The 14185-nt window shown below is 39.9% G+C and overlaps 1 protein-coding gene across 1 annotated transcript in view; it reads left to right on the top strand.

The window, feature by feature from the left end:
* SOHLH2 (spermatogenesis and oogenesis specific basic helix-loop-helix 2) overlaps nt 1-14185 on the top strand; it is a 139731-nt gene that overhangs the window by 34613 nt on the left and 90933 nt on the right. Inside the window, exons 5-6 of the mRNA XM_087436194.1 lie at nt 13395-13493; nt 13717-13770. Coding sequence (XP_087292320.1) covers nt 13395-13493; nt 13717-13770 — 153 coding nt within the window. The remainder of the gene's footprint in view (nt 1-13394; nt 13494-13716; nt 13771-14185) is intronic.

Here is a 14185-nt window from a genome sequence, read left to right on the forward strand (position 1 = left end):
CTGTGCTTGTGTCTACGTATTAGGTAGGTCAGCTACGTCTCCTGCTCTTGGATAGGTGACCTTATGTAAGTGATGCCTTAGGAGGTTTCCAGTGTGCTTCCCTCAGTTCTCAGTGTTCCAGGGGTGACCCCTATGTGGGCTACGTGTGTCCTTCTGTTGTGGCCTGTTAGCTCTCCCTATAGGCGCCCAGGGAGGCCAAGTTATGCTCCTGGCCAGCTGTTGTAATGCTCAGCTGCTTGTAGTTGTTGTGGGCCCTTCAGTCTCTTTATCAGGTGTGGGGAGCCCCAGCACAGTTGGCTGTATGTTCTAATACCACATTTGTGTTGCAGTATTTCTTTTAAGTGAGTAGGTCCCCAGCGTGGCAGGTTGTTAGGCTCAGGGCCTTACAATTGCTGTAAGCCTCTAGTCTATTAGGTCTCTTGTCAGCTCTCTGAGGATTGCAGCTGGGTGGGGCTGGCCTCAGGCTCAGGAGCACCCAATTGTTTCAGGCTTTGGAAGGTGGGGCAAACCTCCTATGTGGGTCTTTGAGAAGCACAAGTCTTCTGCAGCTGACAAGCTCTGTTGCCCACAGGTCCACACACACAGTCAACACAGTCCTGCCCGGTGTGAGTGCCCCGACCCCCAAGCGGACCCAGTCTCTCCACGGCGGGAGCCCCACACACTCCGCCACCACCCCACACTCTCCACCCGCTCCTTGTGCACACCCTGCCCCACTCAAGTCGGCTCAGTTGCCAGGCTGCAGAGAATCCAGTCACCAATCTATGCAGGCCCACTAGTTGCCTGAGGGCTTGTTGTTGGGTGGGGCCAGTCTCTAGGGTGGGCTGCCTGCCCTGGCTGAGCTGGATTAAATCAGTGCTCTAGCGGGTGGAGCAGACCCTGGGCTAGCAGGCCTCAGGGAGAACTCCAATGGCGTCTGTGTCAGCACGCTCACACCAGGCCACAACAATGGCCGCCGCCAATGTCCCAGTCCCTGGAGAGGTCTCACCCCTCACCGAGATGCACTCAGGGCCTATTAGGTGAGTCTCTTTTCACCCCAGCACTGTGTACCTTTCTTTCTGGTGATTTTAGGATGCTTTCTGGAATGGGTGAGTTTGTGTGCGGGCCCTTTAAGAGCCAGTTTTAGTTTCTTTGTGAACCGGGTTTTCTGGGGGTGCTCCCCAATGCTTTAGTAGCAGGCAAAGCCAGATATTATGCCGCTGGTGTCGATTGTGCTGGGTCCACAAAATGCCCACAGCAGGGGCGCTCCCCAGCTCAGGACCCCGCGCCTCCAGGGAGGGTGCGTACCTGTGGCTGCTCCCGGCGGCCGTGAAGCTGGCGGCTTGTGAAGGCGGCGTTTTTCCTCTCCAGAAGGGAGTCTCTGCCTCTTCCACCTCAGTTAGGATTGTCCGTTGTTGCAGGAGTTCCTCTTATCCAGTTTTCAGTTCTGTCTCACGGGTAATTTTTCCACGAGTAGTTGTAAATTGGCTGTGTCCACGGGAGGAGGTGAGTTCAGAGTCTGCCTACGCCGCCATCTTGTCTCCGCCCTCTCTTCTTTCATTTCTAAGTTTATTTATTTGAGCCTTCTCTATTTTTTTCTTAGTGAGTCTGGCTAAGGGTTTGTCAATTTTGCTTATCTTCTCAAAGAACCAACTCTTTGTTTCATTGATCCTTTCTACTGTTTTTTGTTTGTTTGTTTCAATTTCATTTATTTCTGCTCTAATTCTTATTATTTCTCTCCTTCTGATGACTTTGGGCTTTATTTTCTCTTCTTTTTCTAGATCTGTTAGGCATAGTTTAAAGTTGTTTATTTGGGATTTTTCTTATTTGTTAAGATGGGCCTTTATTGCTATGAGTTTCCCTCTTAGGACTGCTTTTGCTGCATCCCATATTAGTTGTTATGGTGTTCATTTCCATTTGTCTCCAGATATTTTTTTATTTCTCCTTTAATTTCATCAATGATCCATTGGTTGTTCAGTGGCATGTTTAATCTACACATTTTTGTCACTTTCCCAATTATTTTCTTGTAGTTGATTTCTAGTTTCGTAGCATTATGGTTGGAAAAGATGCTTGTTATGACTTCAATCTTCTTAAATTGATAGAGGCTTGGGGAAGGGCTGTTCTAAACAAAAGTCCATTGGGGGAAGTAACAGTTCCAGGTGGCAATGACTTCTCATTGGCTGAGCTGTGGTTTTTCTCATTGGCTGGGCTGTTGCCAGATGGGGAGAGAAATCTTCCTTCAGTAGTAAATTAGTTCTACTTCTGTCAGAGATGCAAGTGTACATCTCTTCCTGTTTGGAGTAATTGACAATGTATGATAGGGTGTGAGATCTCCCCCTACAGGCCTTCCTGACTCCAATTAGTTGAGGTTTCTTTTATTCATTTCACACTCCATACAATTTTCCTGACTGTGATATTTATTTCCCTCTTTTAGTGTGATTCAGATTCTTCTTTTAGTTATGCTGCTTCATGGGACCCTGGATAAACATCCAACCCAATTTGGACCTTCCTGGGAACCATTACCTCACTCACTGCAGCGTCCAATCAGCCATCCTCCCATCGGGCTCACTCTGGTCATTTCCACCTTCAGAACATTCTTAGAAATTTTATTTTTTTGAGGAAGATTGGCCCTGCACTAACATCTGTTGCCAATCTTCCTCTTTTTTCCTTTTTATCCCCAAAGCCTCAGTACCTAGTTGTGTAGCATAGTTGTAGAGTTGTAGCTCTTCTATATGGGACGCCGCCTCAGCATGGCTTGATGAGCAGTGAGTAGGTCCACACCCAGGATCCGAACTGGCAAACTCTGGGCCACCAAAGCGGAACATGTGAACTTAACTGCTACTCCACCGGGCCGGCCCCTAGAAATTTTATTTTTCAAGTCATGAATACATTTTAGAACCTGATAACCAGGCATTAAAATTAATTGCCCTAGAGCACTACTGACACCCACAAATATTTTTGTGATTAAAGTGATATATCAGCCATATAGTGAAAAGATTAATGAAGGGATCTTGGATTCTCAGGAGGGTAATATAAACAAAGCAAGATTGGCATTCCCACCAGCCATCTGGCTAGTGGTAGATCTGTAGAATCAATCTGAGACTGCCTCCTGAGGTATTCTGTCACAGACATCACCAGGTCTGTGTTCTCCCCAGGTATCAGAATGGTCAATTTGGAGACAGGTGTAGCCTCAAATCAGAGAAGAGTTTAAAGAGATTTTATCTATAAATCTAACAAGAACATTGTCCACAAGGGGGCACTTGGTATTTAAGCATGCAGAGTGCTGTGTTCATTCATTGTTTGCAATTACCTTCATTGAAAAGTAGTGCATATCTAGGAGCTGTGATTAATTGTATCCTCATGTTTTTCTCTGATAAGCATTCAATAGGGTGATTCTTTTAACTTATGGTTTTTATGTGTTCTTTAGTACTATAGCAATTATAATTTGTGTACTAAATTACAATTTAAAAAAATAGGTGGCGGGGCCGGCCTGATGGTGTAGTGGTTAAGTTTTCACGTTCTACTTCTGCAGGCAGCCTGGGGTTCGCCAATTTGGATCCTGGGTGCGGACCTACTCATTGCTCATCAAGCCATGCTGAAGTGGCTTCCCACATAGAAGAGCTTTAACTCTACATCTATGATACACAACTATGTACTGGGGCTTTGGGGAGAAAAAAGAAAAAAAGAAAGAGGAAGATTGGCGACAGATATTATCACAGGGCCAATCTTCCTCAAAAAAAAAAAATAGGTGGCTAATAGAGTTTCCTTTGTACTTGAGATAGAAGAAAGGGACTTCTTTTCTTTTAAACCTAAAGTATATTTGATTTCAGGTATGTAAATAGTATCCTGAAATTTCTTATTCTTACCCTGTCGTTTCAATCTACTGTTAGAAAGTGACTTTTTGTAATAAGTTTTACAAGCAAATTAAAACAAGAACATAGGTGAAATATGATCCTGCTTGGAATGCTAAGAACTGATTAGTGTAGAAAACAAAGTAAAACAAAACAGCTCTTCCATAATGGTAGAAGAATTAATTTTTTTATGTGTGATTTTCGGGAGTTAATTTCTAGTGGAGTCTTCCATTTAACTGTAGCTTTGGTATGTCTTTCCAGGCTGCAGTTTTCTAGTGTGTGACATTTGATTATATAATCAGATAAAATGAGCTCCTTAGGAAAATCAAGAACATTAAGTTATGGGTCTTCCAATGAATTGGAAGTGATGGGATGAGTATGTGCCTCTGATAAAATAATTTTAAAAATAATTAGTTCATTTTGGAGTCAGTAAGATAAAGAATCAAAATCTAGAATGAACTTTAAAGTTATCATAATATAATTTTATAATTTTTAAAGGATTTCTGATGTGTATAATAATTTTATAAATGGATAACCACAAATATCTTGTTTTTAATGGTTCAGAGTATTTAATGACTAATGTAGTTTTTGCAAAATCCAGAATGTGTTCTTGTTTTCTCCCCAGGACAATTTTTTAAATTAATTAGTTAATTAATACTTTATTTTGTAAGAGCAGTTTTAAGTTCACAACAAAATGAGAGAAAGGTACAGAGGTTTCCCATATACCCACTACCCCCACACATGCATAGCCTCCCTCATTATCAACATCACTTACCAGAATGAACCTACTACATTGACACATCATAATCACCCAAAGTCCGTAGTTTACCTTAGGGTTTACTCTTGGTGTTGTATATTCTATGGGTTTGAGCAAATGTATAATGACGTATATCTATCATTATAACATACAGAGTATTTTCACTGCCCTTAAAATCCTCTGTTCACTGCCTATTCATCCCTTCTCCCTCCTTCCCATCCCTGACAACTGCTGATCTTTTTATTGTCTCTGTAGACATAACATAACTCTATAGTTATGCCTTTTCCAGAATGTCATATAGTTAGAATCATACAGTACCTATCCTCTTCAGATGGACTTCTTTCACTTAGTAATGTGCATTTAATGTTCCTCCGTGTCCGTCCATGGCTTGATAGCTCATTTCTTTTTAGCATTGAATGATTCCATTATCTGGATGTACCACAGTTAATTTATCATCCACCTACTGAGAGACATCTTGGTTGCTTCCAAGTTTTGGCAGCTATGAATAAAGCTGCTGTAAACATCCACGTGCAGGTTTCTGTGTGGATATAAGTTTTCAACTCCTTTGTGTAAATATCAAGGAGTGCAATTGCTGGATTGTATGGTAAGAGTATGTTTAGTTTTATAAGAAACCACCAGACTGTCTTCCAAAGAGGCAGTACTATTTTGCATTTCCACCAGCAATGTATGAGAGTTTCTGTTGCTCCACATCCTCATCAGCATTTGACAAAATGTCAGTGTTCTGGATTTTGGCCATTTTAATAGATGTGTAGTGGTATCTCATTTTTTAATTTGCATTTCCCTGATGACATATGATGTGGAGCATCTTTCCCTATGCTTATTTTCCATCTGTATATCTTCTTTGGTGTGGTGTTTGTTAAAGTCTTCAGCCCACTTTTTAATTGGCTTGTTTGTTGTTGAGTTTTAAGAGTTCTTTGTAAATTTTAGAAAACAGTCCTTTATGAGATGTATCTTTTGCAAATATTTTTTTCCCAGTCTCTGGCTTGTCTTCTGATTCTCTTGACTTTGTCTTTCACAGAGCAGAAATTTTTAATTTTAATGAAGGCCGGCTTATTTATCATTTTTTTCATGAATAGTGTCTTTGGTGTTGTGTCTAAAAAAGCATCACCATACCCAAGGTCATCTAAATTATCTCCTATGTCATCTTCTAGGAATTTTATAGTTTTGCATTTTACATTTAGGTCTGTGATTCATTTTGAGTTAATTTTTATAAAGAGTATAAGGTATTGTCTAGATTAATTTTTTGCATGTGGATGTTCAGTTGTTCTGCCATCATTTGTTGAAGAGACTATCTTTGCTCCATTGTGACCTTTGCTCCTTTGTTAAAGATCAGTTGACAAAGGCTCTATTTGTTCTGGGGGTCTGTTTCTAAGTTCCCTGTTCTGTTACATTGATCTATTTGTCTATTCTGTTGCAGTACCACGTTGTCTTAATTACCTAGCTTTATGGTAAGTCTTGAAGTTGATTAGCATCAATTCTCCGGCTTTGCTCTTCTCCTTCATTATTGTGTTCGCTATTTTGGGTCTTTGCCTTTCCATATAAACTTTAGAATCAGTTTTTGATATCCACAAAATAACTTGCTGGGATTTTGATTGGGATTGCATTGAATCTATAGATCAAATTGGGAAGAACTGACATTTTGACAGTATTGAATTTTCCTTTTCATGAACATGGAATATCTCTCCATTTGTTTAGTTCCTTGATTTTATTCATCACAGTTTTGTAGTTTTCCTCATACAGATCTTGTACATATTTTGTTAGATTTATACCTAAGTATTTCATTTTTTGGGGTGCTAATGTAAATGGTATTGTGTTTTTAATTTCAAATTCTACTTGTTCATTGCTGGTACACAGGAAAGAAGTTGACTTTTGTATATTAACCTTGTATTCTGCAGCTTTGCTATAATTGATTATTAATTCCAGGGTTTTTTTATTGATTCTTTTGAATATTCTACCTGGACAATCAGGTCATCTGCAAACAAAGACAGTTTTTTATCTTCTTTCCTGATCTGTATACATTTAATTTCCTCTTCTTGTCTTATTGCATTAGCAAGGACTTCCAGTGCAATCTTGAAAAGGAGTGGTGAGAGGGGACATCCTAACCTTGTACCTAATCTTAGTGGGAAAGCTTCAAGTTTCTCACCATTAGGTATGATGTTATTATAGGTTTTTTTGTAGATATTCTTTATCAAGTTGAGAAAGTTCCCTTCTATTCCTAGTTTACTGAGAGTTTTTATCATGAATGAGTGTTTGATTTTGTTAAATGCTTTTTCTGCATCTTTGATATAATCATATGATTTTTCTTTTTTAGTCTTTTGATATGATAGGTTACATTACTTGAGACAATTTACTTTTATGCTTCCCTTATTCCCATGAGATCTCCACAATGAACCATCTTAATTTCCTAAGTTATAGCATAATTTCAAAGTATAGTGCATCTAAAACTCAATTGTTGGAAGCTGCTACAGGGAAGGAGAGTGAGACAGGTCCCAGGAATTCTGCTTGTGGGGGCAGTCTTGAGGCTAACTAAAGAAGGTGAAATACTTTGTGTCTCTGTGTTGAGCCTAGAGGGAACAAACAAGCACAGAGCTAGGAGGCAAAGTGGTATGTTACAGGCTGGAAGGATAAAAAATAAAGATGTTAAAGCTGAAGGTGGTAATGAACAAAGTCAGAAGGACAAGGCAAGGGGTCCAGATCACACATGAAGTTACTGCTTATTACATTTCCCACATGGCATCTATAAGGTTTATGAAATTAGTACATTGCAAAACAAGTTTTTTTAATTTTAAATTTTTTCGGAATTCCTAACAAGAACTGGTGGCTAACGTCTCAAATGTAATCTGTTTTACAATTCATAATGTTTGAGTATAAAATTATTGATGAAATATTATTGAAGTAATAGTAGTATGGGGCTTTAAAAAATGTGCTTAATTGGAATGGTTCCCATTTGAGTCAAGACTTTTTTGGTTGTGAAACTAATAAGGGAGAAAGTATATGTAGTAGGCTCCCAGACTGAGCTCTGTTAGGAAATTTAATTTTAAATGACTACTATAGTTCATTGTTTGGCATATTCACTCTTACATACCCCTGTCTCGCAAACCCATACTCTTCTTCCCAAGTGCAAAATTGCTGATATAATCCCAGCTAACCAAATCCAAATATTCCATGTGAAATTGGAAAACTATGCTTGCTACCATTAAAAAATTGAGTTTATCAGGGTACAATTTGTAGAAGTAAAATCATAAAGTTGGTTTTGGTAAAGTTGAGTTTGAGGTGTCAAGAATGTTAAGAATTGGCACCCAGAGCTCTATTTTTAGATTTGGATAAGATATTTATCAGCAGAGAAACAATAGTTGATAACTGGAGTGAATGGATAAGAAGAATAGAGATGGAGATCTCAGCAGGTGAGAGCTTTAAACAAATTTTGGAAGACTCACCATTAGAGGAGTAGTCATCAACTTGACAGAGTTGAGGAAGCAACAACAAAGTGCCTGCAGAGAAGGATGTCAGTGAAAACAAGTAGTCACTCTTAAGAGCTGCTTAGTGCTTTAGAACTGACAGCACCAGATACCAAGGAAGGTGGGGGAGAGGAAGGAGCCAAAAACTGGGCAATCAGTCGAACATATATACATGGAGCAGTAGACCACTGGGACCCCTCTGCCACACACGCACACACACACACACACACACACACACACCCAGAGACACACACACACCCTGACATAGCCAGGATATTCTCCTTGAGTCAGCAGTCTATTTTCTGGAGAAATTAAGCTGCAATAGCTTTGGACTTTGGGGCTTCAGGCACAGAGAATGGTGAGAGTGAGATAGAGGTCTAAAAATGATGGAATTAAATGAAAATATGGAGTCTGAATAATGGAACTTGCAGCTCTCTTCCCCTGCCCTACTCTCAGAAAAGCAGAGCTAGGATTAAACCTCACAGATTGGAGGATTCTTCAGTTGAAAAACTGAAATGTCCTTAAGAAAACACAATTAGTGTGGTGTCCCAGAGTATGCACCTCACTGACTTCCCAGGACAGGGAGGTTAATTGACTGGGGACCCCAGGTGTTGGCTTCGAAATCCGTCACTGCTCTTGCCTCAAGACCACACCTCCCACAGGCTATTCCTTGCCCATGATGGAGTGCAGGGAGGATACTAAGGCAGACCCATTCCTGGGAAACGAGGAACTCCACTGTCTGCTGACTTTGGTTTAGGATTCCCTGATGGCTTTGTCAAACTTTCCTTAGGCTGCATGCCAGCCTAGGATGCCTGCACTTCCACCCAACTTTTCTCCCTCTCCCCTTTACTAAAGCTCAGACTTGCATTGCAGTCAGACTGCTTTCCCAGCCTTCTCCTGCTCCCTCCCTATTTCCTTTCTGATAACAGAATCTTTTCTCATTTAATCTCATTTTGGTGTCTGCTTCTCAGAAGACCGAATCTAAAACTAGAGGTACTGAGAGTGATACAAGAAAACAGGGGGTAAGATGGGGATTTGGGACTGGGTTACTTACTGCTTGGCAGGCAGAGGATGCTGTCCTGATCGGTAGATGTGGCACAGTGTGGCACATCTAGATCCTGGCCCAGTGTGGCAGTTCAGTTGTTAAAGACTTCACTGATGTTGACCTCAGAAAATGTTCTGGTAGAGGAAACTCTTGTAGAAGAAGCCATGATGCAGGCATTTGAAAAATATGGGATTATTGCTAAATTGTATTGACACCTTGCATAAGGACAGTGAGAGACTGAGAACAGTTACTAAGCACTTAATATCTAAGAGTGAAAACCAGTGAGTCTTGGTGGTGGCCTCTAAAGAGGCCATCAACACCAGTGGTGGAAGGACAGACACAACAGAATAGTGGGCTGAATTGTGACAGTTGCAGAGCTTCAGAGGCATTTGAATGCTCAGTCCATACAGGCTTGTTATGTGAAGGGCAGGGCCCTGATAGGGATAACCAGGGATCCTGAAAACTGTGACAGGACATCTGGATGGATGCCCATGAGGATGCTGACTCTACAAGTCTACCTGGACCCTCTGGGCATGCAGAGGTGGCTCACCTCTAGCTCTAGTAAGAGCTGAGCACTCACTGTCCTAGAAGATGCTGCAGAGACCTCTCCCCAACAAAGCAACAGGTTCCCCACTCAGGAGCTGCCCCCACCTACTCTCCTGGCTGCCAGGCCAATTAACAAGGGTGCTGTTCAACATCTATAATAAAAAAAAGCAGGAACAGAGGAGTAGGAGGCTGAGGACAGTTACCCCAATAGAAAGCATAATTCTTTGCTCATTTCCCAGACTTGAACCAGTATACAGATCCAGAAATCATTGACCAAAGAGTTGACTGGGTTCCCAGGAGGAAGGACCCTAAAATAACAGTCCAAATATGTAACATGACAATATCCCCAGTCTTCCCCCAAAAGGATCTCTGGCCACTTATACAGGTGACTGTACTCTGTGGGAAAGGAAATAACCAGACATTTTGAGGTCTGAGTTGACATTGATTCCCAGAATGGGCATCTATGCTTAAAGTCCCAAACACACTGGGCCCAATGTGCCCACAGACTCCCCCGCCCCACAGCGATAATTTTCCCGGTCCCTGGGCACACAATTGACATTAACTTCCACACTGGGCCCTCATCACTGAAGTAAAAGCTATCATGATGGGGAAGACCAAATGGAAACTTTAGAAACCATGTCCTCCCACCCAAAGCCAAAATTGTAAAACAAAACAATTTCTTGTCCCAAGGAAGATAGCAGAGACTAGCACCACAATCAAAGACCTAACAGATGCAAAGGTGCTGGTGCCCATCATAGCTCTGTTTAATTTGCCAGTCTGGCCCCTGCAAAAACTGGATGCATCTTGAGCCAGCCCTGATGGCCTAGTGATTCAAGTTTGGCACGCTCCACTTCAGTGGCCCAGGTTCAGTTTCTGGGCGCGGAACCACACCACTTGTCTGTCAGTAGCCGTGCGGTGGTGTTAGCTCATATAAAAGAACTAGAAAGACTTACAACTATAATATACAACTATGTACTGGGGCTTTGGGGAGGAAAAAGAAAAGAGAGAAAGGTTGGCAACAGACGTTAGCTCAGGGTGAATCTTTCCCAGCAAAAAAAACCCCAAAATACAAAAACAAACCTGGATGCATCTTGGAGAAAGATTGTAGGCTACCACAGACTTCATCAATTAGTAGCCCCAACTGCAGCTGCTTTGCCAGATGTGGTATCGCTGCTAGAGCAGACTGATAAGTCTTCAGGTATAGGGTACACAGCCATTGATTTGGAGAATGCATTCTTTCCTTTCCAATTAGAGAAGACGATCAAGAGCAGTTTGCAACTTCCAGTTTTAGCTCCAGTATGTATAGTGCTTGGAAGTCATCAGTCTTCTCATTACAACAGGAAAAAAGGTGGATAACCTGAAAATCAATGACTCTTCTTGACTCATTAGAGAACTGAGTTTGCAGGGCAAACTTCCATCCTGAAATCTGCATAAACAAACAGACAGTCCCCAAGATCTGCTTACCTGGAACTGAAGCTGCTGGAAACATAAACTAGTAGGAACACTTAAATGGTAATTTTGATGAATTACTGGAGGAAAAATAGGCAAATGCATTATTAAAGTTAGAGACTTCAGCACTCCCCCTGTCAGTAATTGATAGACCAAACAGGCAGAAAAATCAAAAAAGATATAGTTGACCTGAACAGCACTATCAATCAACTCAATCTATTGACATATATAGACTATTCCATCCAACAACAGTAGAATACAGATTCTTCTCAAGCTCATGTCCAACATTCACCAAGATGAACCACATTTTGGGCCCCTATTAGACTCTCAGCTTCATGAGGACAGGGTGTGGGTTTGTAATTCTCACTGTGGCATCCTAGCACAATGCCTGACACATAGGAGGTGCTTGATGAATATTTTTTGAATAAATGAATGAATTGTAAAATTAGGCGACAAGACAAGGAATCTAGTCAGGATGGGAATAGCAGCAAGATACAGTCTAACACAAATAATCATTTCTGACTCAAGCCTATAATCAATACATAGCTCCCCTATCTCCCTCTTTTTTGCCCATCCAAATACTTTCCATGTGGGGGGCCCTGCATGCTCTAGCCCACATGGATCAACTTCTTCTAAAAACCTGTGAAGCATTTATTGTCTGTTTCACATTTTGGCATTTAGTCATATATTGCTGTGAATTTTACCTATTTCTTATGTACGTTTCTTGTATGAGCTGCCAGAGTTTAGGATCATATCTCATCAAATCCTCTTTAATATAAAAATAATTTGTATTCCAGTAGTTTATTTGTAAGATAATTACTTTTAGAACTTAGAGTGCATTTTCCTGTTGAAACAATATTAAAAAGGGTTAGATTCTCTTTTACATCTATAAATATGTGTTTAACAATGATGTCACTGACCCATATTGTTGTGGTAGGCTAAACTTGGAATCCTTACAGCAGGGGTCCATGCAGCAAAGTTCTGAACTACTTCCATCACTCCCTGATCATCCCTCCAAAAGCTTTTCATACTTGAGCAGTGGTTGATTTCGTAAGGGTTTAATTTTCTATAAAGTAACTCATTTCAGCCTCTTACCTTTGTAGGGCTTTTTATTGATTTTTTTCTGGAGCAAGTTTGTAATTGAGGGAGGAGACTGAAAGCCATTCATGATGCCAGTGCATAATTTTCAAAGACAAATAATGCCAGCCTGAACTATCACCCGATTATGTTTTAACAGGGATGTTAATCAAATATACGTACAGAGGATTGTCACTTCCAAGGGATTTGTTTTATCACTGGTGTTATTTTTAGAGACCAGATTGTGCCCTGTTTCAGCTGACCTAATTATCCTATTGATACAATTTTAAAAATTCTAATAATTATTAACAAGTACCTAAGAGAGAGTAAGTAAAGTTTTTAGAGAATTAGCTGTGTTTCAAGAGGAGGCTATGAGCTCTAAAATGTCTTGCGGTATTGCTTTGTGGAGATTTAAATCAACTGCTTCCATTTTTCTTTGAATGTTTCTTTTAATAGATTCAGTGACCTAGATCATGACCAAGAAGAGTTGTACAGAATTCGACTTGGAGAATGTTTTATTTAAAGTGTAAGAATATGAGAAATAATTGAAGTTAGTAAAAATGATCAGTTATTAGTTTGGGGATTAAAATTTTAAACCAAATTGGTGTAATGCGTTATTGCTCTGGCACTTGGCTAACCCTCTTTGTCTCTACTCAGCTCCAGCTGTTTGTGATGAGGGGTGTCTGGGTGGAGGTCTTAGTTTCTGGAACTGCCCTACTCTGCAGTATTCTCATAGTCCCCCTGGTTATCAGCCTTATTTCCTGTTCTGCCACCTTGCTTCTGTTAGACTGGTAGCAATCATATGAACACACATAGAATAATTGTTTAGCACGTGTGGCCTTTGGAGTCCGATTACCTGGGTTCTAATTCTAGGTCTACCATTTATTAGCTATGCATCTTTGGGCCAGTTATTTAGCCTCTATCAGATGCAATTTTCTCAACAGTAAAATGGAAATGAATATATTAGCCACCTCAAATGCTGTAATAAGGATTAAATGAAATAATCTCTGGAAAGCACTTAGCACAGAACGTGGCATATTGTTAGGGTTCAAAAAAGTAATTATTATTACTACTATTACTTAAAAGGTACATATTATAACATGAAATCCCAGATGGTTATGAGGTAGAAGGCATCCACCAGTGAAGAGATTGATGGTCATTTCTTGTTGTTTAGAACATGAGTACATGTAAAAATTTACTGTTTATACTTTCAGAAATCCTTAAATACGTTACTTAAACAGCTAGAAAAAGAAAAGAGGAGACTTGAAAGTCAAGTAAAAAACTATGCACTGAGATTGGAACAAGAGTCAAAGGTTTGTTTTTATTCTATACTAAGAAATTCCTTCGAAACTGTCATAATTTTTAGTATGTTATCTATAAACCTACTATATAATTATCACAAAATACTTACAAAACTATTTCCTACACTATTTTTTAAAAAACAGGATTGAGACTTAAACTTAATTTAGTAATAGTCTTGCTATATTGCTAATCTTCTCTGATGCTGGATTCTTTACTTTTGTATCTTCCATGGAGGCTTACCACAAGACCAACAGTGAACGCAGTATGTACCTAGCTGAAATGTCCCAGGTAACTTTTTTTATTTTACTTCCAAATTCTAAGAGTTTCCTCTTACTATAAATTGTGTTTTTCACTTTTCTAGGTTTTTGATTAGTTTGGTTTGATAGAGAAACAGATGTTGGAATTATGGGAGAAAAGTTACCAGGTTTCTAAATATGGAGGGTGAAAAGGAAAATATATAACTTTTATGAAAAGATAAAAAGGAGATAAAAGTTTCCCAAATTAAAACAATATTTTGCCTATTTGCTTCCTTAGTTATCCTTTTAGTTTGATCTGTAATTGCTGGAATTCAAACAAATAAGCAGTTATCCCTCTGCTATCATGAAATTCAAGGCACTTCACTTCATAATTATGTGTGTTGAGGTCTAAGGTAGACAGAGCATTGCTATTGCTGGAACAAGTGTACTTACAAATGACAGAACAG

This window comes from Ceratotherium simum, chromosome 10 (assembly GCF_057802395.1).
Source record: "Ceratotherium simum simum isolate JZ-2026a chromosome 10, ASM5780239v1, whole genome shotgun sequence".
NCBI classification, from domain to species: domain Eukaryota; kingdom Metazoa; phylum Chordata; class Mammalia; order Perissodactyla; family Rhinocerotidae; genus Ceratotherium; species Ceratotherium simum.